This window comes from Rhinopithecus roxellana, chromosome 3 (genome assembly GCF_007565055.1).
Source record: "Rhinopithecus roxellana isolate Shanxi Qingling chromosome 3, ASM756505v1, whole genome shotgun sequence".
Lineage (NCBI taxonomy): Eukaryota > Metazoa > Chordata > Mammalia > Primates > Cercopithecidae > Rhinopithecus > Rhinopithecus roxellana.
The window spans coordinates 34,812,687-34,838,436 of record NC_044551.1 but is presented as its reverse complement, the minus strand read 5'-3'; the positions used below and the strand labels follow the sequence as shown (position 1 = coordinate 34,838,436).

The 25,750-nt window shown below is 40.7% G+C and overlaps 1 protein-coding gene across 3 annotated transcripts in view; it reads left to right on the top strand.

Annotated features, from left to right (window-relative positions):
• SGCD (sarcoglycan delta) overlaps positions 1-25,750 on the top strand; it is a 1,039,631-nt gene that overhangs the window by 852,417 nt on the left and 161,464 nt on the right. For all 3 annotated transcript variants that reach the window (XM_030927838.1, XM_030927837.1, XM_030927836.1), the window contains one exon: positions 23,560-23,647. In XM_030927838.1, the coding sequence (XP_030783698.1) occupies positions 23,560-23,647 (88 nt within the window). The remainder of the gene's footprint in view (positions 1-23,559; positions 23,648-25,750) is intronic.

Sequence of the window (25,750 nt, the reverse complement as noted above, 5' to 3'; positions counted from 1 at the left end):
CAAGCATCACGATACCTGAAACCATCTTACATGCTACTGAGTTCCAAATTTTGGGAAACATAGCTTCTTCCTCTCATTGCATCCTTTGAATAGCTTAGCTGTTAGAAAGTCCTCTTCTCATTAAGTTGACATCTGTCTGTATCCATGAAGCATCCACAAATGATCCTGTACTTCAGAGCCATTCAGATCAAGTTTGATCTCTTGAACAAGATTCAGGACAGTTTTTTGGATACTTTGAAGTATTTTCCCTTGGCTAAACTACCTCAGTTCTTCCCATTTTTCCTTATATGAAGCAATTCTTTAGTAGTACTCACCTACTTTCTGCTTTTCAATATATTTACTACCTTTCTCAGGATTCTCCAGAGAAAGAGAACCAATAGAGTGTGGAGGGGGTGAATGGAGGGATGGATGAATTAATTGGGGAGGGAGGCAAGAAGAGAGGGAGGGAGGGAGAGAGAGAGAGAGAGAGAGAGAGAGAGAGAGAGAGAGAGAGAGAGAGAAACTAGCTTATGTGATTATGGAGGCTGGCAAGTTCAAGATACACAGGGTGAGCCAGCAGGCTGGAGGCCTTAGGAACAGCCATTGTCCAGTTCATGTCTAAAGGCCATCTGCTGAGAAATTTCCTTTTGCCCAGGAAAGGTCAGCCTTCATCCTGTTTAGGCCTTCAACTGAATCTATGAGGCCTACCCATATTATGGAGAGAAATCTGCTTTACCCAGAGTCCACTGCTTTAAATGTAAATCTCATCCAAAAATATGTTCATAATTGACAACGTGAGCTCAGAATAGTAAAGTGATTTGTCTAATGCATACTTTGCAGCTTATTAGAATGTAGTAGACTCCTGCATATTAAAAATCTAATACTCTCCAAAAATGTTGAACAAAGCAACCCAAAGATTGTGGTCAGTCAGTGATAGATGTGGGATGATGGCAGTGATATGATCTTTATTATTAGCCATGTCAACAACAGTGGCTAACATGAAATTGAGAGTGTGCTATCTGCTAGGCACAGTTCTCATTGCTTTTGGGATATTATGTCATCCTCATATTACCCTGTAAGTTAGGTTCTACTTTTATTTATTTTGAATGAATCCAGAACCCGAATGATAGAAGCATTAAGTAACTTGTCCAGGTTTATATGGAGCTTCTAAGAGGGAGGGATAAGACTCAGGGGCCAGGTGTGGTGGCTCACTCCTATAATCCCAGCACTTTGGGAGGCTGAGGCAGGCAGATCACTTGAGGTCAGAATCACAGCCTGGCCAACATGGTGAAACCCCTTCTCTACTAAAAATACAAAAATTAGCCAGGCATGGTGATGTGCACCTCTAGTCTCAGCTAGAGACTTAACTCAGCTAGAGCTCGACCTCAGGAGGCCGAGGCAGGAGAATCGCTTGAACCCAGAAGGCAGAGGTTGCAGTGAGCCAATATCGTGCCACTGCACTCCAGCCTGGGCAAGAGAAAAAGACTCCGTCTTAAATAAATAAATAAATAAACAAATAAATAAAGACTCAGATAGCTGTAACCACTAAATGGCCCTAGTCCCTACTCTTCCCCCACTGAAAGCACTGACTGCAGAATGTAACTGATGGCCACAGTCTGGAAATGTAGGTGCCTATTTGACTTATTGAATCATGTTAGATGGCTAATTGATGTCCTAGTTGACTGGCTAGCAAGTCACTCAGAGTGGCTACAACAGAGTGGCATACCATCCACACCCTGTTGACTGATAATTTCTAAAGCCTGAATTGGGCCATGTGCACATGTACAGTGGGGTATGTGTGTGCTAGATCCAAACCGTTCTGACATGCTAAAAGTGCAGATTTGCTTAGTGAATGTCAGAGGCAAGAATCACCTGGGACAATGCATCATAGATATAAGTTCAAGGATAAGGGAAATGCGTTAATGAACCACATTTGTTTCAGTTTCTCACAGTTCACTAAACTGTGCTTTGCTAACGAAGAACAACACAGTAAACATGTTATGTAATATCACTGAGCACATCACGTACTGTAATAGTATACCACGAAATCGTTATGATGTATGTACACCAATATTTACAGAATTTATGGTCATATAGTGGTCACCATCTCAGTTTTCACCTTTTTCAATATCTTTCTTTAAAGTGCAGGGTCTGGATCTGAACATTGTATTCCAGATGTACTCTCACTGTAGTGAGTAAAGCAGGACCATCCTCCCTTCTTTTTAGGTACCACAGTCTAAAAGCTTTCTGGCAGTCAGTGAACTCAGCGAACTCATATTGACTTTGATATTTATTTGTATGAAAAGCATTTTTTGTACCCACCATGTATGAGACACTTGTTGTAGGCACTGGGGTTGCATGGGTGAACAAAAGAAAATCCCTGCCTCATTGATTGATCTTTTATTATAGTAGGAGGAGACAGATTTAAAGTACAGACAATCAGCCACGCATGGTAGCACATGCCTGTAATCCCAGCACTTTGGGAGGCTGAGGCAGGCGGATCACCTGAGGTCAGGAGTTCAAGAGCAGCCTGGCTAACATGGTGAAACCCAGGCTCTACTAAAAATACAAAAATTAGCTGGGCATGGTGGCATGCGCCCGTAATCCCAACTACTCAGGAGGCTGAGGCAGGAGAATCGCTTGGACTCAGGAGGCAGAGACTGCAGTGAGCCAAGATCGCTCCACTGCACTCCAGCCTGGGCAACAGAGTGAGACCCTGTCTCATAAAATAAATAAATATATATATATACATGTACATACAATCAGACTTATAATAAAATTCTAAGCTATGCTAAGTGAACTGGGGAAAGAGAAAGCAAGAGTAAGAGGATGGAGAATAAAGAGGCTACTGCGGTAGGCAAGGAGGTCAAGGCAACCAGGTAGACATGGAGGACAGAGGGAGGCACTTCAGGCACAGAGAAAAAGAAGTACAAATTCCTGTAGGCAGGAAGGCACGTGGATTGTTTGAAGAATGGAAAGAGGCCAGTCCTGCTGGAGTAGTAGTAATATGGAGAAACCCAGTAAGAAAGAAGAATATTGAGGAGGTAGTAGCAGACTGGATCATGTAGGGTCTTGTAGTTAGGAGTTGGAATTTAAGCCTAGCTGTGACAGAAAGCCATTGAAGGATTTTTCCCCCATGAGAGTGACAAAATCTGTGTTAAATTTGAAAAGGATTACCTGACTGCTCTGAGGATAATAGAATTTAGGAGGGCAAGAGTAGAAGCAGGGAAATCAATATGGACTAAAACAGCTGTGTTTACATTTCTAAGATATGATCATTTTTAATTATCTTTTAATTTGATTTATAATTTAATGGCACTAAAGTCATAAATTGTGTTCTGTGTGGCACTGTTGTCTGGCATTTCTTTGTGAACTAGGACATTATTTTTGCAAATGCTTTGGTATTATTGAAAATAACATAGATCCTCAGTTTCTTGGATGCAGAGCTCTACACATCCATTAGTTCAAACTAGTTAAATATTATTATCCAGAGTGTCCATATTCTTGCTATTATTTGGTCAGCAGAAGCCATCATTTTCTAATAGATTTTTGTTAAAATTTCATGCTAGCATTTGCTAAATTTCCTTCATACTTCTGACAACTTTTAATTAATATGTTTTACGCTACATTGATAGATACATACCTGGTCATGATTTATAGCTTTCGGTCATATTTTGTTGTTTTATATGCACTCTCTATGGAGTACATGAATGCTTTTTGCCTTAAATACTGTTTTGTCTAATACTAATTTTGATACCCAGCTTCCTCTTTAACTTTTATTTTAAGTTCAGGGGTACTTGCACAGGATGTGCAGATTTGTTACATAGGTAAATGTATGTCATGGGAGTTCGTTGTACAGGTTATTTCCTCACCCAGACATTAAGTCTATTAATAGTACCTGTGAGTTATCTTTCCTGATCCTTTCCTTCCTCCCACCCTCCACCCTCTGATAGCCCCCAGTGGGTTTATGTTCCCCAGCTTGCTCTTAGTAAGACTTTGCCTGGGCTATCATTTGCCATATCTTTATTTCCAGCCTTTCTATGTTGTTTGGCTTTAAATATCTCTTTTATAAGCAGCATTTACTTGCAATTTTGTATATGTTATGGATATTTTCTATTCTTCCTGTCTTGGTTTGTATTTCTTCTCTGCCATTCTTTTTTTTTCTCCTTTTTTGTTTTTGTTTTTTGTTTCATTTTGTTTTTGTTGAGACAGAGCCTTGCTCTGTCGCCCAGCCTGGAGTGCAGTGGCACGATCTCAGCTCACTGCCAACTCTGCCTCCCGGGTTCAAGTGATTCTCCTGTCACAGCCTCCTGAGTAGCTGGGATTACAAGTGTGTGCCACCATGCCAAGCCTATTTTTGTATGTTTAGTAGAGACGGGGTTTCACCATGTTGACCAGACTGGTCTTTAACTCCTGACCTCAAGTGATCTGCCCGCCTCAGCCTCCAAAAGTGCTGGGATTACAGATGTGAGCCACTGTGCCTGGCCCTTCTTTTCTCCTTTTTAAACATTTTTCTTTTGGTCTTTCTTTCTGGCAGTTTCTTTTTTATTCCTTCTCTTTCTGTTCTACTGGCTTCAGGACCACAGATTGCATTTCGTTTATTTTATGGCCACTTTAATTTTTAACATGTATATTTATTAAGTATTTATATTCTCTCTCTTAGATATGATATAGGGATCAGTCTGCTTTAACTCTCCAGTAACCTGTCAACCTTTCCTTTCCCTCCCCCTGAATATATAAACCGTGCAGCGGTGAGCTTCACTGATGTCTCATCTCTTTGAGAACTCTTAAGGTCCTCTCTAATTCACTTGAGCTAAACACACAGTCACAGTCTCCATGGCCTGCTTCTAGATCCTTATGCCAGCAAGTCTGTGGCTACAGCCTACATTCTAGTTAGTATTTCTGCTTCTGGTCCACAAAGATGGTAATCCCCCCAAAATGTTTTACTGTGGTAAAATACACATGACATAAAATTTACTGTGTTAACTAAAGTGTATAATTCAGTGGCATCGAGTGAATTGATAGTGTTGCGTAACCATCACCATCATCTAGTTCCACGATGTTTTTTATTACCCCAGACAGAAGCCCCATGTCCATTCAGCAGTCCCTTTTATTTCTTTCTCCAGCCCCTGGCAACTGCTAATCTACTTTCCTGTGGAATTGCCTACTCTGGATATTTCATATAAATAGGATCATATAGTATGTGGCCTTTGTATCTGGTTCCTTTTACTTAGCATAATGTTTGCAAGGTTCATCCATGCTGTAGCATGTATCATACCTCATTTTGACAGGGGAATAATATTCCACAGTATGGATATATCACATTTTGCTTATTCATTCATCTATTATTGGGCATTTGTGTTGTTTCCACCCTTTATTATGAATAGTGCTACTATGAGCATTTGTGTACAAGTTTTTGTTTGAACATCTGTTTCCAATTCTTTTGGGTGTATACTTAGGAGTAGAGTTGCTGGGTAATGGGGCAATTCCATGCTTAACTTACTGAGGAATGGACAAGCTGTTTTTCATAGCAGTGGCATCCTTTTACATTCCCACCAGCAGCGTATGAGGGTTCCAGTTTCTCTACATTCTTGCCGATATATGTTATTTTCTGGGTTTTTTTTTTTTTCCTGTTACAATTATTCCAGTAAGTGTGAAGAATTACCCAGTTTTTAGTCTCATTTTGACTTACTGGTTTTCCATTTGTTGTTGTTGTTGTTAGCCTAACATTGCTGTGGACTTGGAGCAAAGGAGTCAATCAAAACATGACCTGATCTCTCCATTTTTACTGAAACCTGAAGTCTTTTATCAATTCTGGCCATAATTCTTAAGTAGACGAATTGAATGAAGCACCCATAAGCCAAAGTGTCTGATCATATAGCCATTGCTTTTCTAAGAGTGTGAAAGGAGATATTCTCTTTGTGGGGTTAGATAGACAAATACCAATTAAAGCAATCAAAGGTTGCCTCAACAAATTTCCTCTTTTGACATCACCCCTTTCCAACCAAACTAATATAATGCAGACATTAGCTAGGTAAGTGAGGACAGTGGAGACTATATGTGCTTTTCCTATGAGAATTGAGCTTCCTTAAAGGATTAGTGACAACTACAAAATCATTCTTGTCTCTCTTTTGACCTGTCCACAAAATGAGAAATTTTGGCCAGCCACAAAAGAAATTTAGGACACACAAAAATAATTAAGAAATGTACATATTACCTGTATTTTTCAATACTTATTTAATAATGGTCATGTTTTTATGAATATTTTTGTATTTTATATTAATGGTATTTATGATTATGAACATATTTATTCATGACTTTTTATGATCATAAAAGCAATACATGCTCATTTCTTTTTCCAATAAAAAAATTGAAAGCACATACTATACTTTTTTTTTTTTTTTTTTTTTTGAGATGGAGTCTCGCTCTGTCGCCCAGGCTGGAGTGCAGTGGCGCGATCTCGGCTCACTGCAAGCTCCGGCTCCCGGGTTTACGCCATTCTCCTACCTCAGCCTCCCGTGTAGCTGGGACTACAGGCGCCTGCCACCTCGCCCGGCTAGTTTTTTGTATTTTTGTTTGTTTTTTTTTTTTTTTTTTTTTTGAGACGGAGTCTCGCTCTGTCGCCCAGGCTGGAGTGCAGTGGCCGGATCTCAGCTCACTGCAAGCTCCGCCTCCTGGGTTCACGCCATTCTCCTGCCTCAGCCTCCCAAGTAGCTGGGACTACAGGCGCCCGCCAGGTCGCCCGGCTAGTTTTTTTGTATTTTTTTTAGTAGAGACAGGGTTTCACCATGTTAGCCAGGATGGTCTTGATCTCCTGACCTCGTGATCCGCCCGTCTTGGCCTCCCAAAGTGCTGGGATTACAGGCTTGAGACTATGCTTCTTAAGAGCTTTAACGACTTAGCAGGCTTACAATATGAAGGTCTCAGCCTTGGATTTGAATAATGAGCCTGGGATCCAGGTCAGGTTCTGCATGACCTGAAGATTACTGCTTAACTTTTCTGTAAATCTGATAATCACGTGGACACAAAGTTGCAACTGCTTTGCCTCCAGTCATGAAATATTTTGTTTGAATACCCTCGTTTTGTCCTGCCTTGCTTGACTGCCCTACCCAGGTGAAACTGATTTAGAGTCACACGGACTTAGTGTTTCATGTCCTAACTTTAATCAGCAGTTACCTAGCCTTTCTCCATTCTCCCCAAGCCTAGTTCTTCCGTATGGCAGCTGGTGAAATTCATCCCTCCTCTCAGACTGGAAGGCTCATAGGAAAAGAACAGCATTGACTTTGGAACCGTCAGACACCTTTTTGGTCAAGGTGCCTTTTCATGCGTCCCTAATCATCCCTAATCATATCATGTCAGCTAGATACACATTCTGTGCAGGGCTCTCTTCTTATTTTTTATTTTTTGTTAATTCTTTTAGAGATGGGGTCTCACTGTATCACCCAGTCTGGAGTGCAGTGGCCAGATCATAGCTCACTGTAACCTCAAACTCCTGGACTCAAGTGTTCCTCTCAACTCTGCCTCCCCAGTAGCTAGGACTATAAGCACATGTCACCATGCCCTGCTAATTTTTTCTTTTTTGTAGAGACAGGTTCTCACTATGTTGCCCTGGCTGGTCTCAAACTCCTCACCTCAAGTGATCTTCCCTCCTTGGCCTCCCAAAGCATTGGGTTTACAGACATGAGCCACTGCACCCATCCCCGTCCTGTTCTTTAATATTAAATACTGTTAACACATATTGTGTCCTCACCCTTTACTCGGCACTATGCTGTCTGTTTAGCATATGTCATCTTCTTACAGACACCTATGAGGCGGTGCTATTCTTTCCCTCATACTTTAATAGGTGGGGAAATGGAGATACAGCAGTTAAGCTACGCACCTGCACAGCCGATGGATGGTCAGGTTCTAGTTCCAACCTGCCTGCCTAAAGTCATCCTCTTAATCACTACATATAAAGCAGATGCCGACCACGTGCTAACATCACTGTCAGTTTGATGGTGCTGACAGAGCTTAGCAGCCATCAGCACCAAATTAACCCCCTATTTAAAAATATACGTTCAGAGGTACAAACATGATGCTAAATTCCTTATCCATGCAATTTAATCCACTTAGTTCTGTAAGGGAGGTACTGTTATTACCTCCATCTTGTACGTTGTTGTCCCCATTTTCCAGCTGAAGAAACTAAGGCTGTGTAATCTAGGGTTACTAGTTCAGAAATAGCACAGCTAGGATGTTAGGTCAGGATACCTCCAAAGCCCTAATTAACCACAACAGCACACCACAAAGAAGGGCTGGAGTAACCCCAGGGTTAGTAGTCTGGGCTTTGGGGTTTTTTTCCCTATGTTATTCTGATTTTTTAAGAGGTCATACTTCCTTCAAATCAATCAGCATTAGACTGGGTATATTTCCTCTACAGCAAATCAAGTTGTACCCCTCCCATGATTAGCCAGTCTCTATGCAGTTGTTTTTCTCTCCATGTTAGTAATTCCGATCTCAACTTGTACTTCTCCCTGAAAGACTCACATTGACTTTATGCAAACTTTTCCTGAAAGAGGGGTTCTGACTCCCCAGAATGCCATGCACCGTTCTGTGAAAGGTCAAAATCCAAAGCAACAGGCCCTTACTGATGGAGGGAGGAAAAATATGCAAAGAGAACCAAGGAAAGTGGGGGGACCAGCCACAAAGCCCAGACTTGTGCTCTCAGATCTGCAGGAGCTCTTGGCCACTGCAAATCCAAGCATACCTTGCATGGAAGAGCCCTGTTTGCAAATATGACCAAAAGCCAGAGAAGTTTGGCCCACAGAGTTTCTGCAACAAAGAATGGGGTGGAACAGTCTTGTCTGTATTGCTGTCTGTGCCATGAAATTAGCCTTCCATGTGAAAAGCGCATCTTATTCTTGATATCAGTCAAGTTTTAATGCTTTAATGTTGGAATGTGATTGACCTATGGGGAAGAGACAGAGCTGCCTCCTTGAACTGCAGGGGTCTCTCTGCTTACTGGCTTTCTCAGAAACCCTGGCAAGTCTCTCTCCCTATCTATGAAGAATTCCCTAACTGTCCAACCAGTGCTGAAGTCTTTTCTTCGTCACAGTTCTTAAACTTTTCTTAGACTACACATTACCCTGTAATAGAACAAGCGGAAAGTGCTCAACACTAGAGTGCTAGTCCTGTCTTTGCAACTTACCAGCATGCAAGTCTGGGTAAGTTGTGCCCCACACCCAGCCTCAGTCTCCCCATTTGTAAAATGGCAATTATACTTACTCGCCAGTATTGTAGACATTAAGCCATCCAACAAGCTCTACTGAGAGTCCACCAGAGATGAGGATAGCTACGAAGCCCTTTCATGTTTTAAAGAGCGGAATGAGAGATAGCTAAGCCATACTTGTATATATAAAGCAACCATTAAAGTAGCATTCCCTAAAACGGGTCCCGTTAACATGTACTTTAAAAAAAAAGTATGATTAAATAAATTTTGGAGCAATTGGGTACACAAAGCTAAACAAATTACATTGACATGGACTTCTCAGAGAAAATAAAATACTAACATGGACTGTGGAGCGAGAAGGTAGGGGAGAGTACTTGAATTGCCTAAACTATTTTAGTCATAAAAATTTAGGGACTCAAATTTTTTTTTAATACTTTAAGTTCTAGGGTACATGTGCACAATGTGCAGGTTTGTTACATAGGTATACGTGTGCCATGTTGGTTTGCTGCACCCATTAACCCATCATTTACATTAGGTATTTCTCCTAATGCTATTGCTCCCCCTGCCACCCTACCCCACAACAGGCCCCAGGGTGTGATGTTCCCTGCCCTGTGTCCAAGTGTTCTCAATGTTCAGTTCCCACCTATGAGTGAGAACATGCACTGTTTGGTTTTCTATCCTTGTGATAGTTTGCTCAGAATGATGGTTTCCAGCTGCATCCAAGTCCCTGCAAAGGACATGAACTCATTCTATTTTATGGCTGCATAGTATTCCATGGTGTATATGTGCCACATTTTCTTTTTTTTTTTTTTTTTTTTGAGACGGAGTCTCACTCTGTCGCCCAGGCTGGAGTGCAGTGGCCAGATCTCAGCTCACTGCAAGCTCCGCCTCCCGGGTTCACGCCATTCTCCTGCCTCAGCCTCCCGAGTAGCTAGGACTACAGGCGCCCGCCACCTCGCCCGGCTAGTTTTTTATATTTTTTAGTAGAGACGGGGTTTCACCATGTTAGCCAGGATGGTCTCGATCTCCTGACCTTGTGATCCGCCCGCCTCGGCCTCCCAAAGTGCTGGGATTACAGGCTTGAGCCACCGCGCCCGGCCATGTGCCACATTTTCTTAATCCAGTCTATCATTGATGGATATTTGGGTTGGTTCCAAGTCTTTGCTATTGTGAATAGTGCCACAATAAACAAAGGTGTGCATGTGTCTTTATAGTAGAATGATTTATAATACTTTCGGTATATACCCAGTAATGAGATTGCTGGGTCAAATGGTATTTCTAGTTCTAGATCCTTGAGGAATCGCCACATTGTCTTCCACAATGGTTGAACTAGTTTACATTCCCGCCAACAGTGTAAAAACATTCCTATTTCTCTACAGCCTCTCCAGCATCTGTTGTTTCCCAACTTTTTAGTGATCACCATTCTAACTGGTGTGAGATGGTATGTCGTTGTGGTTTTGATTTGCATTTCTCTGATGACCGGTGATGTTGAGCATTCTTTCATGTGTCTGTTGGCTGTATGAATGTCTTCTTTTTAGAAGTGTCTGTTCATATCCTTTGCCCACTTTTTGAAGGGTTTTTTTTTTTTTCTTGTAAATTTGTTTAAGTTCTTTGTAGATTCTGGATATTAACCCTTTGTTAGATGGGTAGATTGCAAAAATTTTCTCCCATTCTGTAGGTTGCCTGTTCACTCTGATGGTAGTTTCTTTTGCTGTGCAGAAGCTCTTTAGTTTAATTAGATCCCATTTGTCAATTTTGGCTTTTGTTGCCATTGCTTTTGGTGCTTTAGACATGAAGTCCTTGCCCATGCCTATGTCCTGAATGGTATTACCTAGGTTTTCTTGTAGGGTTTTAATGGTTTTAGGTCTGACATTTAAGTCTTTAATTCATCTTGAATTAATTTTTGTATAAGGTGTAAGGAAGGGATCCAATTTCAGCTTTCTACATATGGCTAGCCAGTTTTCCCAGCACCATTTATTAAATAGGGAATCCTTTCCCCATTTCTTGTTTCTCTCAGGTTTGTCAAAGATCAGATAGGTGTAGATGTGTGGTGTGATTTCTGAGGCCTCTGTTCTGTTCCTTTGGTCTATATATCTGTTTTGGTACCAGTACCATGCTGTTTTGGTTACTGTAGCCTTGTAGTATAGTTTGAAGCCAGGTAGCATGATGCCTCCAGCTTTGTGTTTTTTGTTTTTTGCTTAGGATTGCCTTGGCAATGCAGGCTCTTTTTGGTTCCATATGAACTTTAAATTAGTGTTTTCCAAGTCTGTGAAGAAAGTCATTGGTAGTTTGATGGGAATGGCATTGAATCTATAAATTACCTTGGGCAGTATGGCCATTTTTACCATATTGATCCTTCCTATCCATGAGCATAGAATGTTCTTCCATTTGTTTGTGTCCTCTTTTATTTCGCTGAGCAGTGGTTTGTAGTTCTCCTGGAAAAGAGGTCCGTCACATCCCTTGTAAATTCGATTTCTAGGTATTTTATTCCCTTTGTAGCAATTGTGAATGGGAGTTCACTCATGAATTGGCTCTCTGTTTGTCTATTATTGGTGTATAGGAATGTTTGTTATTTTTGCACATTGATTTTGTATCCTGAGACTTTGCTGAAGTTGCTTATCAGCTTAAGGAGATTTTGGGTAGAGATGATGGGACTTTCTAAATATACAATCATGTCATCTGCAAAGAGGGACAATTTGACTTCCTCTTTTCCTAATTGAACACCCTTTATTTCTTTCTCTTGCCTGATTGCCCTGGCCAGAACTTGCAACACTATGTTGAATAGGAGTGGTGAGAGAGGGCATCCCTGTTTTCTGCCAATTTTCAAAGGGAATACTTTCAGTTTTTGCCCATTCAGTATGATATTGGCTGTAGGTTTGTCATGAATACCTCTTACTATTTTGAGATACGTCCCATCAATACCTAGTTTATTGAGAGTTTTTAGCATGAAGGCTGTTGAATGTTGTTGAAGGCCTATTCTGCATCTATGGAGATAATCGTGTGGTTTTTGTTGTTGGTTCTGTTTATGTGATGGATTACGTTTGTTGATTTGCATGTGTTGAACTAGCCTTACATCCCAGAGATGAAGCTGACTTGATCATGGTGGATAAGCTTTTTGATGTGCTGCGAGATTTGGTTTGCCATTATTTTATTGAGGATTTTCACATCGATGTTCATCAGTGATACTGGTCTAAAATTCTCTTTTTTTGTTGTGTCTCTGCCAGGCTTTGGTATGAGGATGATGCAGGCCTCATAAAATGAGTTAGGGAGGATTCCCTCTTTTTCTATTGATTGGAATAGTTTCAGAAGAAATGGTACCAGCTCCTCTTTGCACCTCTGGAAGAATTCAACTGTGAATCCATCTGGTCTTGGACTTTTTTTGTTGGTAGGCTATTAATTCTTACCTCAATTTCAGAGCCTATTGGCTATTGGTCTATTCAGGGATTCAACTTCTTCCTGGTTTAGTCTTGGGAGAGTGTAAGTGTCCAGGAAATTATCTGTTTCTTCTAGCTTTTCTAGTTTATTTGTGTAGAGCTGTTTATAATATTCTCTGATGATCATTTGTATTTCTGTGGGGTCCGTGGTGATATCCCCTTTATCATTTCTTATTGCATCTGTTTGATTCTTCTCTCTTTTCTTCTTTATTAGTGTTGCTAGTGGTCTATCAATTTTGTTGATCTTTTCAAAAAACCAACTCCTAGATTCACTTATTTTTTGAAGGGATTTTTATGCCTCTATCTCCTTCAGTTCTGCTCTGATCTTAGTTATTTCTTGCCTTCTGCTAGGTTTTGAATTTATTCGCTCTTGCTTCTCTAGTTCTTTTAATTGTGATGTTAGGGTGTCAATTTTAGATCTTTCCTGCTTTCTCTTGTGAGCGTTTAGTGCTATAAATTTCCCTCTACATACTGCTTTAAATGTGTCCCAGAGATTCTGGTATGTTGTGTCTTTGTTCTCATTGGTTTCAAAGAACATCTTTATTTCTGCCTTCATTTTGTTATTTACCGTGTAGTCATTCCAGAGCAGGTTGTTCAGTTTCCACGTAGGTGTGCGGTTTTGAGTGAGTTTCTTAATCCTGAGTCCTAATTTGATTGCACTGTGGTCTGAGAAACAGTTTGTTGTGATTTCTGTTCTTTTACATTTGCCGAGGAGTGCTTTACTTCCAATTATGTGGTCAATTTTGGAGTAAGTGTGATGTTGTGCTGAGAAGAATGTATATTCTGTTGATTTGGGGTGTTGAGTTCTGTAGGTGTCTATTAGGTCTTCTTGTTGCAGAGCTGAGTTCAAGTCCTGGATATCCTTGTTAACCTTCTGTCTTGTTAATCTGTCTAATACTGACAGCGGGGTGTTAAAGTCTCCCATTATTATTGTGTGGGAGTCTAAGTCTCCTTGTAGGTCTCTAAGGACTTGCTTTGTGAATCTGGGTGTTCCTGCATTGGGTGCGTATATATTTAGGATAGTTAGCTCTTCTTGTTGAATTGATCCCTTTACCATTATGTAATGGCCTTCTTTGTCTCTTTTGATTGATCTTTGTTGGTTTACAATCTGTTTTATCAGAGACTAGAATTGCAACCCCTACTATTTTTTGCTTTCCATTTGCTTGGTAGATCTTCCTCCATCCCTTTATTTTGAGCCTATGTGTGTCTCTGCATGTGAGATGTGTCTCCTGAGTATAGCACACGGATGGGTCTTGACTCTTTATCCAGTTTTCCAGTCTGTGTCTTTTAATTGGGGCATTTAGCCCATTTACATTTTAGGTTAATATTGGTATGTGAGAATTTGATCCTGTGATTATGATGTTAGCTGGTTATTTTGCCCTTTAGTTGATGCAGTTTCTTCCCAGCATTGATGGCCTTTACAATTTGGCATGTTTTTGCAGTGGCTAGTATGGGTTGTTTCTTTCCGTATTTAGTGCTTCCTTCAGGAGCTCTCATAAGGCAGACCTAGTGGTGACAAAATCTCTCAGCATTTGCTTGTCTGTAAAGGATTTTATTTCTCCTTAACTTATGAAGCTTAGTTTGGCTGGATAAGAAATTCTGGGTTGAAAATTCCCTTCTTTAAGAGTATTGAATATTGGCCCCACTGTCTTCTGGCTTGTAGAGTTTCTACCAAGAGATCTGCTGTTTGTCTGTTGAGCTTCCCTTTGTAGGTAACCTTTCTGGCGCCCTTAACATTTTTTCCTTCATTTCAACTTTTGTGAATCTGACAATTATGTGTCCTGGGATTGCTCTTCTTAAGGAGTATCTTTGTGGTGTTCTCTGTATTTCCTCAATTTGAATGTTGGCCTGCTGTGCTAGGTTGGGGAAGTTCTCTTGGATAATATTCTGAAGAGTGTTTTTCAACTTGGTTCCATTCTCTCTGTCACTTTTGGTTACACCAATGAAATGTAGATTTGGTGTTTTCTCATAGTCCCATATTTCTTGGAGGCTTTGTTCGTTTCTTTTTACTCTTGTTTCTCTAAACTTCTCTTCTCACTTTATTTCGTTACTTTGATCTTCAATCACTGATACCCTTTCTTCTACTTGCTTGAATCAGCTATTAAAACTTGTGCATGTGTCACGTAGTTCTCATGCCATAGTTTTCAGCTCCATCAGGTCATTTAAGCTCTTCTCTACACTGTTTATTCTAGTTAACCATTCATCTAATCTTTTTTCAAGGTTTTTAGCTTCTTTGTGATAGGTTCGAACATCCTCCTTTAGCTCAGAGAAGTTTGTTATTACTGACCTTCTGAAGCCTACTTCTGTCAGCTCATCAAAGTCATTCTCCATCCAGCTTTGTTCCATTGCTGGTGAGGAGCTGTGATCCTTTGGAGGAGAAGAGTCGCTCTGGTTTTTAGAATTTTCAGCTTTTCTGCTCTGGTTTCTCCCCATCTTTGTGGTTTTATCTACCTTTGGTCTTTGATGTTGGTGACCTACAGATGGGGTTTTGGTGTGGATGTCCTTTTTGTTGATGTTGATACTATTCCTTTCTGTTTGTTAGTTTTCCTTCTAACAATCAGATCCCTCAGCTGCAGGTCTTTTGGAGTTTGCTGGAGGTCCACTCCAGACCCTGTTTGCCTGAGTGTCACCAGCAGAGGCTGCAGAATAGCAAATGTTGCAGAACAGCAAATATTGCTGCCTGATCCTTCCTCTGGAAGCTTCACCCCAGAGGGGCACCTGCCTGTATGAGGTGTCAGTTGGCCCCTACTAGGAGGTGTCTCCCAGTTAGGCTACACAGGGGTCAGGGACCCACTAGAGGAGGCAGTCTTTCTGTTCTGTGAGCTCAAACACTGTACTGGGAGAACCGCTGCTGTCTTCAGAGCTATCAGACAGGGATGTTTAAGTCTGCAGAAGTTTCTGCTGCCTTTTTTTCAGCTGTGCCCTGTCCCCGGAGGTGGAGTCTACAGAGGCAGCAGACCTGGCTGAGCTGCACTGGGCTCTGCCCAGTTCAAGGTTCCCCAGCCACTTTATTTACCTACTCAAGCCTCAGCAATGGTGGACACCCCTCCCTCTGCCAGGCTGCTGCCTCGCAGGTTGATCTCAGACTGCTGTGCTAGCAGTGAGCAAGGCTCCATGGGTGTGGGACCTGCTGAGCTAGACGTGGGATATAATCTCCAGCTGTGCCATTTGCTAAGACCATTGGAAAAGTGTAGTATTTGGGTGGGAATCTCCTATTTTTCCAGGTACCGTCTGAAATGGCTTCCCTTGGCTAGGAAGGGGAAATCCCCCAACCTCTTGCACTTCCCAGATGAGGCAATGCCCCACCCTGCTTCACCTCACCCTCTGTGGGCTGCACTCACTGTCCAACCAGTCCCAGTGAGATGAACCAGGTACCTCAGTTGGAAATGCAGAAATCACCCTCTTCTCCATCTGTTATGCTGGGAGCTACAGACTGGAGCTGTTCCTATTCAGCCATCTTGGAACAGACCTGGGGGCTCAAATTTTTTAGCTTATATTTTAAGAATGGCTACTTACATATTATGGGAAAGTTTTTTATAGAACCCTGGGAAATGCTAGCAAGAAGGCTCAGGCAGTTAGAAGAGATGTTGTTTTGTATGTTGTGAAGATGAAATTGTCATCTGAGAAACAGAAGAGTGCATTGTTCATTGTCAAGTGCCACCTTCCCAGCCTGTCTCTGATCTCATAGGGGTTTGGGATTGTTATATGAGTGTTAATTTTGTCTTTCTAAATGCAGAACAAAGATCTAGACTACCTTTTATACTCCTGTTATAGTTCCTGGTACTGTGATGGTTGCATAAAAGGGCAACAAATTGAGCTCTAGCATTCCTGATCACAGCCATGTAAGGATAAAACATCTGCCTCTTTACATACCCAAAAGCAACCTCTGTGATAGCTGCACTCCCACAGAACTGAGTCCAGGTTATACTCCGTTACTTTGGGCTCTTGGGTTGGATGTTGAGGAAGTCATTCTTAGCCAAGACATCCCAGTTAATCTTCTTATCTGACCTTACCCCTAAAGAAGAAAATGTATCAGTAATTTTTTCTCCTATGCAGTTTGCTGCATTTCAGGAAGCTTGACCAGCAAATTAGAATTAAAACTTTATTTTATGTCTCCTTCTGATTTCCTTATTCCTAGATATATGTATGTAATTCAAGCCCATCTCCCCACTATCCTTTGGACACACACAGATGCACACAGGTGCATGCATGCACACATGTGCACACACACATACACACAGTAGGAGAACCACTGATTTTTCACTTCCTGAGAAGTTTCTTTGAATTCTTTGTAACCTTGAAACTATGAGAGATTTGCCTTGAGATATTACCTTTAAGTTAACAATTATGTTTTAATATGTCTGTCCTCTTAGAGGAGCCCCACTGATGATGTCTAGAGAGAGCAAAAAGCAAATTTTAAGCTGCCAGAAAGAGTCAACATGGAAATGCACAAAATTTTCTGAGAGTTGACAGCTGAGATAGTGTAATTGTGAACACTTTTATAAAGGAGCTTTTAGTATACTGTGGAAGGCACAGAGGAACTTAAAAGACATGATGTAGGATTGAAGGAAATGCCAACTGTGCACCCTAATACATCAGACTCCTAGGCATTTCACACTTAACATTTCCAAAGCTGAACCTTCAAACCCCAAACCTCCCGCCTACCAAACTCTCCCTTCAAATATTCACTCCCTCACCTCCTGTTCTGTAGCTCAGTAAATGGCTGTTGCCTCTCCAATTGCCAAGCAACATAAGGGTTATCCCTCACTCTGCCTCCTTTCTCATTCCCGAGCACCGTCAGTTACCAACCCCTGCCAGTTCTAAAAATGTAACTTTTCTTCTACTACCTCCACTTCAGTTCAGGTGGCTATTGTTTCTTAGCTGGGTGACTACAATAATCTACCTGGCCTCTCATATCATGTACTCCTCTTTCCAGCACACCCCACAAGGTAACCAGAGTGATCATGTTTAGCTCACACCTTCTCCTGCTTAAAACTCTTCAGTGACTTCTCATGTCTGAAGAAAGTTCAAAACCCTTAAAATGGAGTATAAAATCAAAATGGGTAGATAGACTTGCCAGATATCTGGACATACCACAAAGCCACAGAAACAAAGATAATATGAGGTTGGTATAAGAATAGATAGATAATAAGACAGCCTACAAGTCTGAGTCAGACTCAGATATATTTGGGAATTAATATGTGCCAAAGTGATTGTTCGGTAGATAGTGTTGAGGAAACTGCCTTCCATGTGAATTCCTATGTAACTACATGCTGAAGTAGACTCCAGAGAGAATAAAGACTTAATATGAAAAGTAAAACTCAAATGTTGATAGAAGAAAATATATAGAATGAACTAGGAAAGGAAAGGATTTCTTTGTGAAAAATCCCAAGACACAATCCATTAGGAGAAACAAATGTTTTTCTTACATCAAAAGTAAACATTTCTGTTCATCAAAGAACAGCATGAGCAATGTTAAATTGTTCTCTCTCCCTTGGGCATCAGACTCCAAGCACATAGTCTTTCTCTCTGTCCCTTAAGTATACCAAGCTCTTTTTCGCAGAGGGCCAAATACACTTGCCTGTGTCTCTGTCTGAAAAGTTCTTTGTTTTCTGGTTCAGGTAATCAGTTCTCACTCATCCCTGTGATCTTTGCTAAAATGTCTTTCCCTTAACAAGGCCTTTCCTGACCACCCGAGTTAGAGGAGGTCTCACTGTGTGTGATCTCATTTCACCTTCTACTTTGTGTTCACTGCACACATTGAGATTGCAATTATATGATCACTTACAGAACGCAGTTCAGTGTCTATGTCCCTTGGCAGTTTGTAAACTCCAGCAGACCAGGGGTACCTGCTCAGCCCTTAGGACAGTACTTTATGCTTAGAAGATACTTGAAAATATTAATACAGTGGATTAATAAGGGGCAGTTGGGGCACATTCACTGCCACATGCCAGATGAGTGCTACATGACCAGCGTACATTCCAGGCATCTTTTGACCTTTATGTCTGCAAGAATTTGAGTAATAATGTGTGCTGCTGCTTCTTTCTGTCACCTAGAGACTCAACATCTCAAGTCTAATTTGTATCTTCTACCATTCCTTGCACTGCATTAGGAAGTGAACAAATATTTGCTGGCTGTATATCTATATGGCCTCCTCCCATCACACTAAGTTTTCTATGTTTAGATTATCACATCATTCATGCTTAATGGCTTGCCTTTTGAAAACTGACAGTTACTGTCAACCTTTATTTGATTATTTCTTTTGTTGACAACTCTCACTCTCTGTTGACTCTTAATTTGATCTGAGCATTCAGTTATTCAGCAAATATTTATTGAAAGCCTAATGGGTGCCAGGAATATGTGGGGCACTAGAAAAGCTGGCAGTCCCCTTGCAGTGGTGACAGATGAACATGACTCCTCAAAGGAATCATTGAGACAAAACAGCTAAACTTAGTGAAGTATTGAGAGAGACCAAAATGCTCCCAAATTTGGGCACAATGCAGAGAGTAGCTGAATAGGAATGCTACAATGGGAAAATTGGACTGTTTCCCAGCTTATTTTGAGAAGGAGCTTCACAGTATAGCTTCATTATTCATGACTGGAAAAAAACTTTCAAAACAATAGAAATCTACCCAAGCATATTTATAAAAAGAGACTCCAAGAAAATAGAAATAACTGTACTATAGTACTGTTCAGTAACTTGTTATGCTTTTAAAAGGATCCATTCAGAGACAACTTAAAGCATCCTATCGAAAATAATAATGTTAATAGTAGAGATATTTGATGCTTGCTGAAGAGAGACTTACAAACTTTCCTTTGAACATGATTTTAATGACAAATCTTACTTTGTAGAAGTCAGTTTTTTTCCAGGGGATATTCAAAGTTGGTGTTATTTTAGTAAACACAGATCACTGCAACCAATGCCTTTTGACAATGACTGTGGGGAAGTCACTACATTCTGACTATCCAGTATTGCGAGCCTTCCAGAAGAATGGTTGTGCAGAGAGAGCCCTGGGTGAAGAACTTGCTGTGAGAGGACCCATGGACTATTCCTTTAGTATTTCCAAAGGCAAAATCTCATGGAAATATATTTTGTCTCAGTATAAGGGAGAATTTTCTAATGTGATCAAAAGTGAAATCATTTGTCCACAGTGTATCAAACTCCCTGCCTACCCAAAGATGGGGTCCTTTCCAAGGTCTCTTCCTGAAACTCAAGATCTTAGAATTTTGCAGCCTAATACAGCTTTCAATTATATGTAAAAAAACTTTGTATTTTATGATAGTTTTATATGTACCATAAAACTGTGAAGTGAGTACAGGGTGTTTCTATACATCCCAAACTCAGGCTTTCCTATTAATATCTAACATTGGTAGGTAAATTTTGTCATAATTAATGAACCAATAATGATACATTATTATGAAAGTCCACCCTCTATTTCGATTACCTTGGTTTTTTTTTTTTTTTTTTTTTTTTAATTTTAAGTAATATCCTTTTTCTGTCCAAGGTTTCTGTCCACGTTATGTATAGCTCTCATGTCTCCCTATGCTCTTGGCTGTGATAGTGTCTCAGATTTTCTTTGGTTTTGATGACCTCAACAGTTTTGAAGAGTACTGGTAAGGTATTTTGTAAAATGGCCATCAATTGATATTTGCTATTTCCTCATGTTTAGATGGGGATTATGGATGTTGAGGAGGAAGACCACAGAGGCAAAGTGCCATTGTCTTTTTAGCATATGAAGGGTGTGTGCTATCAACATAATATACCAGTCTTGATGTTGATTTTGATCAGCTGGCTGAGGTAGTGTTGGTCAGATACCTCAACTGTAAAATTACTCTTCCCTTTCTATGTGGTGCTCTTAGAAATGAAGATACTAGGCACAAATCACCATTAAGGAGTGAGGATTTCATCTACGTAGGATTTTTGGAATTCCTCTATCTGGGTAGATTTGACTATTCATCCTCATTTATCTGTTCATTTATATCTGTATACACTCATGGATATTTATTTTATGCTCTGGGTTATAATGCAATACTGCATTATTTGTTTTGTTCCTCAAATGCTTTCAACTTTAGCTGTTGAGAGTTCTTTCGATTGTCTTCTGTGTCGCTTTGACATACCCCTGATTGTAAGGTTTTTGGTTTATTTGTTTTTTAAACACTTCCTTTCTGGCATTAAAAGATGTTGCAGCCTCATGTTGAGGATTTCTTGCCCCAGAACTGGTGTCAGCCATTTCTCTAAGGAGCTCACCTAATGTAGCTTTTGTTTGTTTGTTTATAGTTTTAAAGTATTTCTAGAGTCATTGCAGGTACTTTACACATATTTTTCTTGATTTTGAGGGGTCTTTTTTACAACATCATTATGTAACCTTTAACTTCATTTCACAGATGCAGAAACTAAAAGAGAAATGATTTACCCAAGGCCACGCAGTTACCATAGAAGTAGAGTTGTCATAAAGCCTAAATTGTTTGACTCCAAAGCTCACACTCTGCACATTTACTTTACAAGGTCAGTCTAAATTGTTACCTAAGTTAATGTTAGATAGAAACAGTGCTGCTGTGATCAGCCTGCCCTTTTGTTAGGAGGAAAGGTGAAAACCAGCTGAGCTTTCCTCTGGTTAGTTTTCCCTCAGGATTCCAGCCACACTGAGAGTTCAAAGCCTTTCCTGAATGTGGGAGTTGTTGTGTGCTATCTCGTGGTTTTCACTGTTTATCTGAATTCCCAGATCAGATTGTTAGCTCTTCAGAGAGCAAGGAAAATATACTACACTCTAGGATTATTAAGGTAAGTAACTTCTGGCAGCCACATCACATCAAAACAGGCTGTGATGATATGGTTGCTATCAAATACAAATATCAAAATCTGCACCTTTCATACCAGGAGAGCATGAATCTTGATTGAAGTGATATCACATTGTCTCCCCTTTCCTCCACTTTTGAAAGCCACCCGGGGATGGGTATTGGCTGCCATTCTGCCGTGTGCAGGTGGCTGGACTGGACTGGCCAATCCAGTCTGCATCCCCACCAGTTTTAGAAGGAAAAAGACATTAAACAGCCCCACAATTTTATTACCTTTGTGACCTTCTTTTTTCATTTCAATAGATAAAATTGTATCTATTCTTTTCAAGGCTTAGCCCAAGTATTCATTTCTTCAGGAACTCTTCTTTGCTTCCCAGTCCACAGCCCCAAGCTGAGAGTAATCTCACCCTTCAGGGAAGTCCCCAAACATCTTGTAGCTCTGTAATCACTCTTGTTATTCTCTGCCTAGCATATTTGTGACCATCTCCTAGTGTCCATTAGAATATAAGACTTAGAAGGTAAAGACTGAGCTTTGCCTACCTTCTGCTTGCTCACAACTTGTGGGACAATGATTTTTACGTATTTGGGGCTCAAAGCATTGAGTTATTATTGAATTTTCAGGCAGGTATATACCATATGGTGACAAAGGTTCAGAAAGGTAGGAATGGCTGCCAGATTCCTTTACCATTGTTCTTTGTCAGAGAGTCACCCTTTAATTTCTGGCTTTGCTTTACCCTAAGAAAATGACAACTTCTAAACCAAGGGTTGGCACACAATGGCCTTTGAGCTACATTCAACCCTCTGCCTCTTCTTGTATCACCAGTGATCTAGGAATGTTTTTCATGTTTTTAAGTGATGGGAGGGAGAGACAAAACACAAAAAGAATAATATCTCATGGCATATTCAGTTTATATTAAATTTTAAATATAAAATTGAAATTTTATGAAATTTAGATGTCATTTTCCATGAAAAATATTTAATGAAATACAGTCATACCCTCTTTGTTTATGTATGGCCTAAGACAAGTTTTACACTGAAACAGCAGAGTTGAGTAGTTACAACAGGGACATACATCCCATGAAACCTAAAATATTCAGTGTCAGGACTTTCAACAAAACGTGTGCAGCCGGGCACGGTGGCTCACGCCTGTAATCCCAACACTTTGGGAGGCCAAGAGGGGCGGATCACGAGGTCAGGAAATCGAGACCATCCTGGCTAACATGGTGAAACCCCGTCTCTACTAAACATACCAAAAAAAAACTAGCTGGGCGCAGTGGCGGGCACCTGTAGTCCCAGCTACTGGGGAGGCTGAGGCAGGAGAATGGCGTGAACCCAGGAGGCGGAGCTTGCAGTGAGCCCAGATCTCTCCACCGCACTCCAGCCTGGGCGACTGAGCAAGACTCCGTCTCAAAAAAACAACAACAAAAAAAAGTGTGCCAGATCCTATTCTGAGTCATGCCCAGAAATGTGTACCACTGTGTGAAAGAGTTGGGGAGCCCTTTAGATAAAGGGCAGAGTAGATACAGGCACAAACGTCCTGGAGGAAAAGGAATCTGGAGACAAGAAAAGGAAGAAAAGGCAGGCAGAGGCATACCTGGGGACCTCACATCTCCTGGGTTTTTTTATGCATGCATTGCAAACATCTCCACAAAGGATTTTTATAGTTTGTGGGTATGCCCAAGGGGCAGATCCTGGGTATTTTACAGAACCTTCCTGCTCTTCCGTAAGGACTCTGCGTGGCTCCTTTGGAGAAAGGACAGCATTAGGAGTTTATCATTCATTTCTGATCATTCTTTGTACCAAGACTAACTAATATTTTCAGTAAGATCTGATAGGCTTTGTGTCTTAATTGTCTCTGATTCAAACACGATAATGTGTGTGTGTGTTCTGGGGGAATCTATATTGTGTGAGTGTGTGTGTGTGTGTGTGTGTATGTGTGTATTTCTTTGGAGGAAATCTGTTTTAGATAGTTGCTAGTTAGTTATCATGTACATAGGGATCATTAAACATTTGGAGTTTTTGAGTAAAGACACATTGATTGGAACTTGGCTAAAGCCATTTCAGCCCCTTGGAGAGTTGTAATGACAGTTCTTTTTGTTTAGAAATATATCATTTTCATGTGTTTCTCTTATTTTCTTATTGTAGGGTAATGCCCTGTACTTCAAGTCTGCCCGAAATGTTACAGTGAACATTCTCAATGACCAGACTAAAGTGCTAACTCAGCTTATAACAGGTAAGAAAAGGGAGAACTTAGCAGTGCCTGGCCCGTGCCAGGCACTCAGAAAACAGAATTAATGGTCAAAGGAAACACCATATGAACTTGAAAATAAAGTGTGCTAACACACTGTGTTGAGAAAGAGAATGTAGCATGTGTTCCATGATTCTACTAGAGGGTAGAATTCCATCTGTACACAAGTCAAACTTATGAAATCTAATGATACCTACTTAGTGGGGTAAGAAAAAAAACTTCTTCTACCTACTTAGTGGGGTAAGAAAAAGAAATTTTTTTCTAAGCAGATTTTCATAGAACATGGCCCCTAAATATAAGCTAGCTACTCATCTGGTGCTCAACCAAGGAAAAGCTTCTTGCTCCAGTGCTGGAGGAAAAACAGGCTATGTTGGATTGGTTGAGAGAAGAACGCAGTATCTACAAAGCCAGGGACCATACTTTATGGGCTGTGAAAGGGATTTTTAACTATAGTTTGAACCCATGCCATCTTTGCTGTACGTGCTGACTTTGAACCTAACTCAATTGCAAGATGTGGATGTATCTTTACTGAATATGTTTGTGTGTAATTCCTTTTAATAAAGCAGATCTGCGCCTAACAGCTGTGGAAAACACCCACTGGGTTTTAAGCTATAAATTCCTGAAATCTAAACAAGGACTGGTTATTCACAATCATGATTACAATGATAAACATGGACCTCATGATTTGGTAACATGTTGAGCAGCACAATCAATGCCCACTCTGTAAGCAGTGAACAGGGAGGCATTATGCACCCCCACAGTGGAAGGGAAAAGGAATGTATGTGTGAATGGCATTGTTATACTTACAGACAGAAAATGCCATTTGTTTGGCTTCAGGGATAAGAGTTAAGTATACAGATGGACATTTTGAGAAGCCAGTTACCCAAATGCCTTGAAACTTTACTGTTATTGTGAATAAAATATCTGGAACCCACTAATAAAGCCATGGGGAAACAGGTACCTTTGTGCCCAGGTACCTTTGTGTCTTCACTCCTGGTGAGACAGCCTCACTCCCACTCTGCCCCTGGACTGCTGCATATGGATGTCTAGAGATTCACAGCCAGTGGGTAACTTGGACCATCCGCCAATCAAGAAACTCAGGGATTGAAGGAACTGCTGCCCAGCAGAGCCCATAATCCATAAACATGTTGTTTCAGCGTGTGACTGGATCTTCCGCCTTGCTTATATAACATCTGGTCCACAGTCACAATGCTAAATAATTAAATAAACAGCTTCAGTAAGCAATGATTTAAGCAGCTTGTGTGAAAATTGGCTCCAGGAGGGTAATAAATCCAACCTCCAGCTCCCAGATTTTCACATTCGAAAGGAACTTATTTAGCCTGTTGATCATTTCCCATTTATTTGTAGTGAGAGATTTGGTTTACTTGAGAGATTTTGTTTTGATAAAGCTGGAACTGCCCAAATGACTATTACTCAGCAAAAGAGTGAGTCAGTCTATTTTTCCCCCCACCTCTTCCTCTCCCTACTCTTCTGACACCCTTTTTCCTCTCCCTTTCAGTGGTTCTCTCCCTTTTCCTTCCTCTTCCCCTCTCTCCTTTCACCCCTTTATCTCTCTCCTTCCTCTTCTCTCCTCTCGTCTCTTTTCTTCTTCCTCTCTTCCCTTGTTCCTTCCTCCTTCTCCCTCCTCCTGTGTCACTATTCTTGACTCTATCCCTCCAATGGTATTTGGTGTTTGTTTTCTGTCTCCCTACGATGAATTCTGGAGAAGATAATAGATATGTTTAAAACATCATTCTAAACACACAATACACACACGCGCAACACATACACCTTTAAAAGTTTTCCTCCAATGCACTCCTTTTACATTACATTAATGCACACAGTGGAAAAGCACCCAGCCATTCCAGCAGACAATACCTTCTAATGCCTGTTGTGCTGGGTGCTGTACTTATTGGAAAACAAATCACTCCTGTCTTCTCAGTAGTGAGGTCTGTGAAGGCAATCCTGAGGAATAAAGAATTTTGCTTACCTAAAGGATGTCTCAAAAACTCATTAGAAATTCTAATGTTAGATGTCCAGGAAGTCTTTTCACAGGAAACAATATTTCACATGACAGTTAAGTTCTCA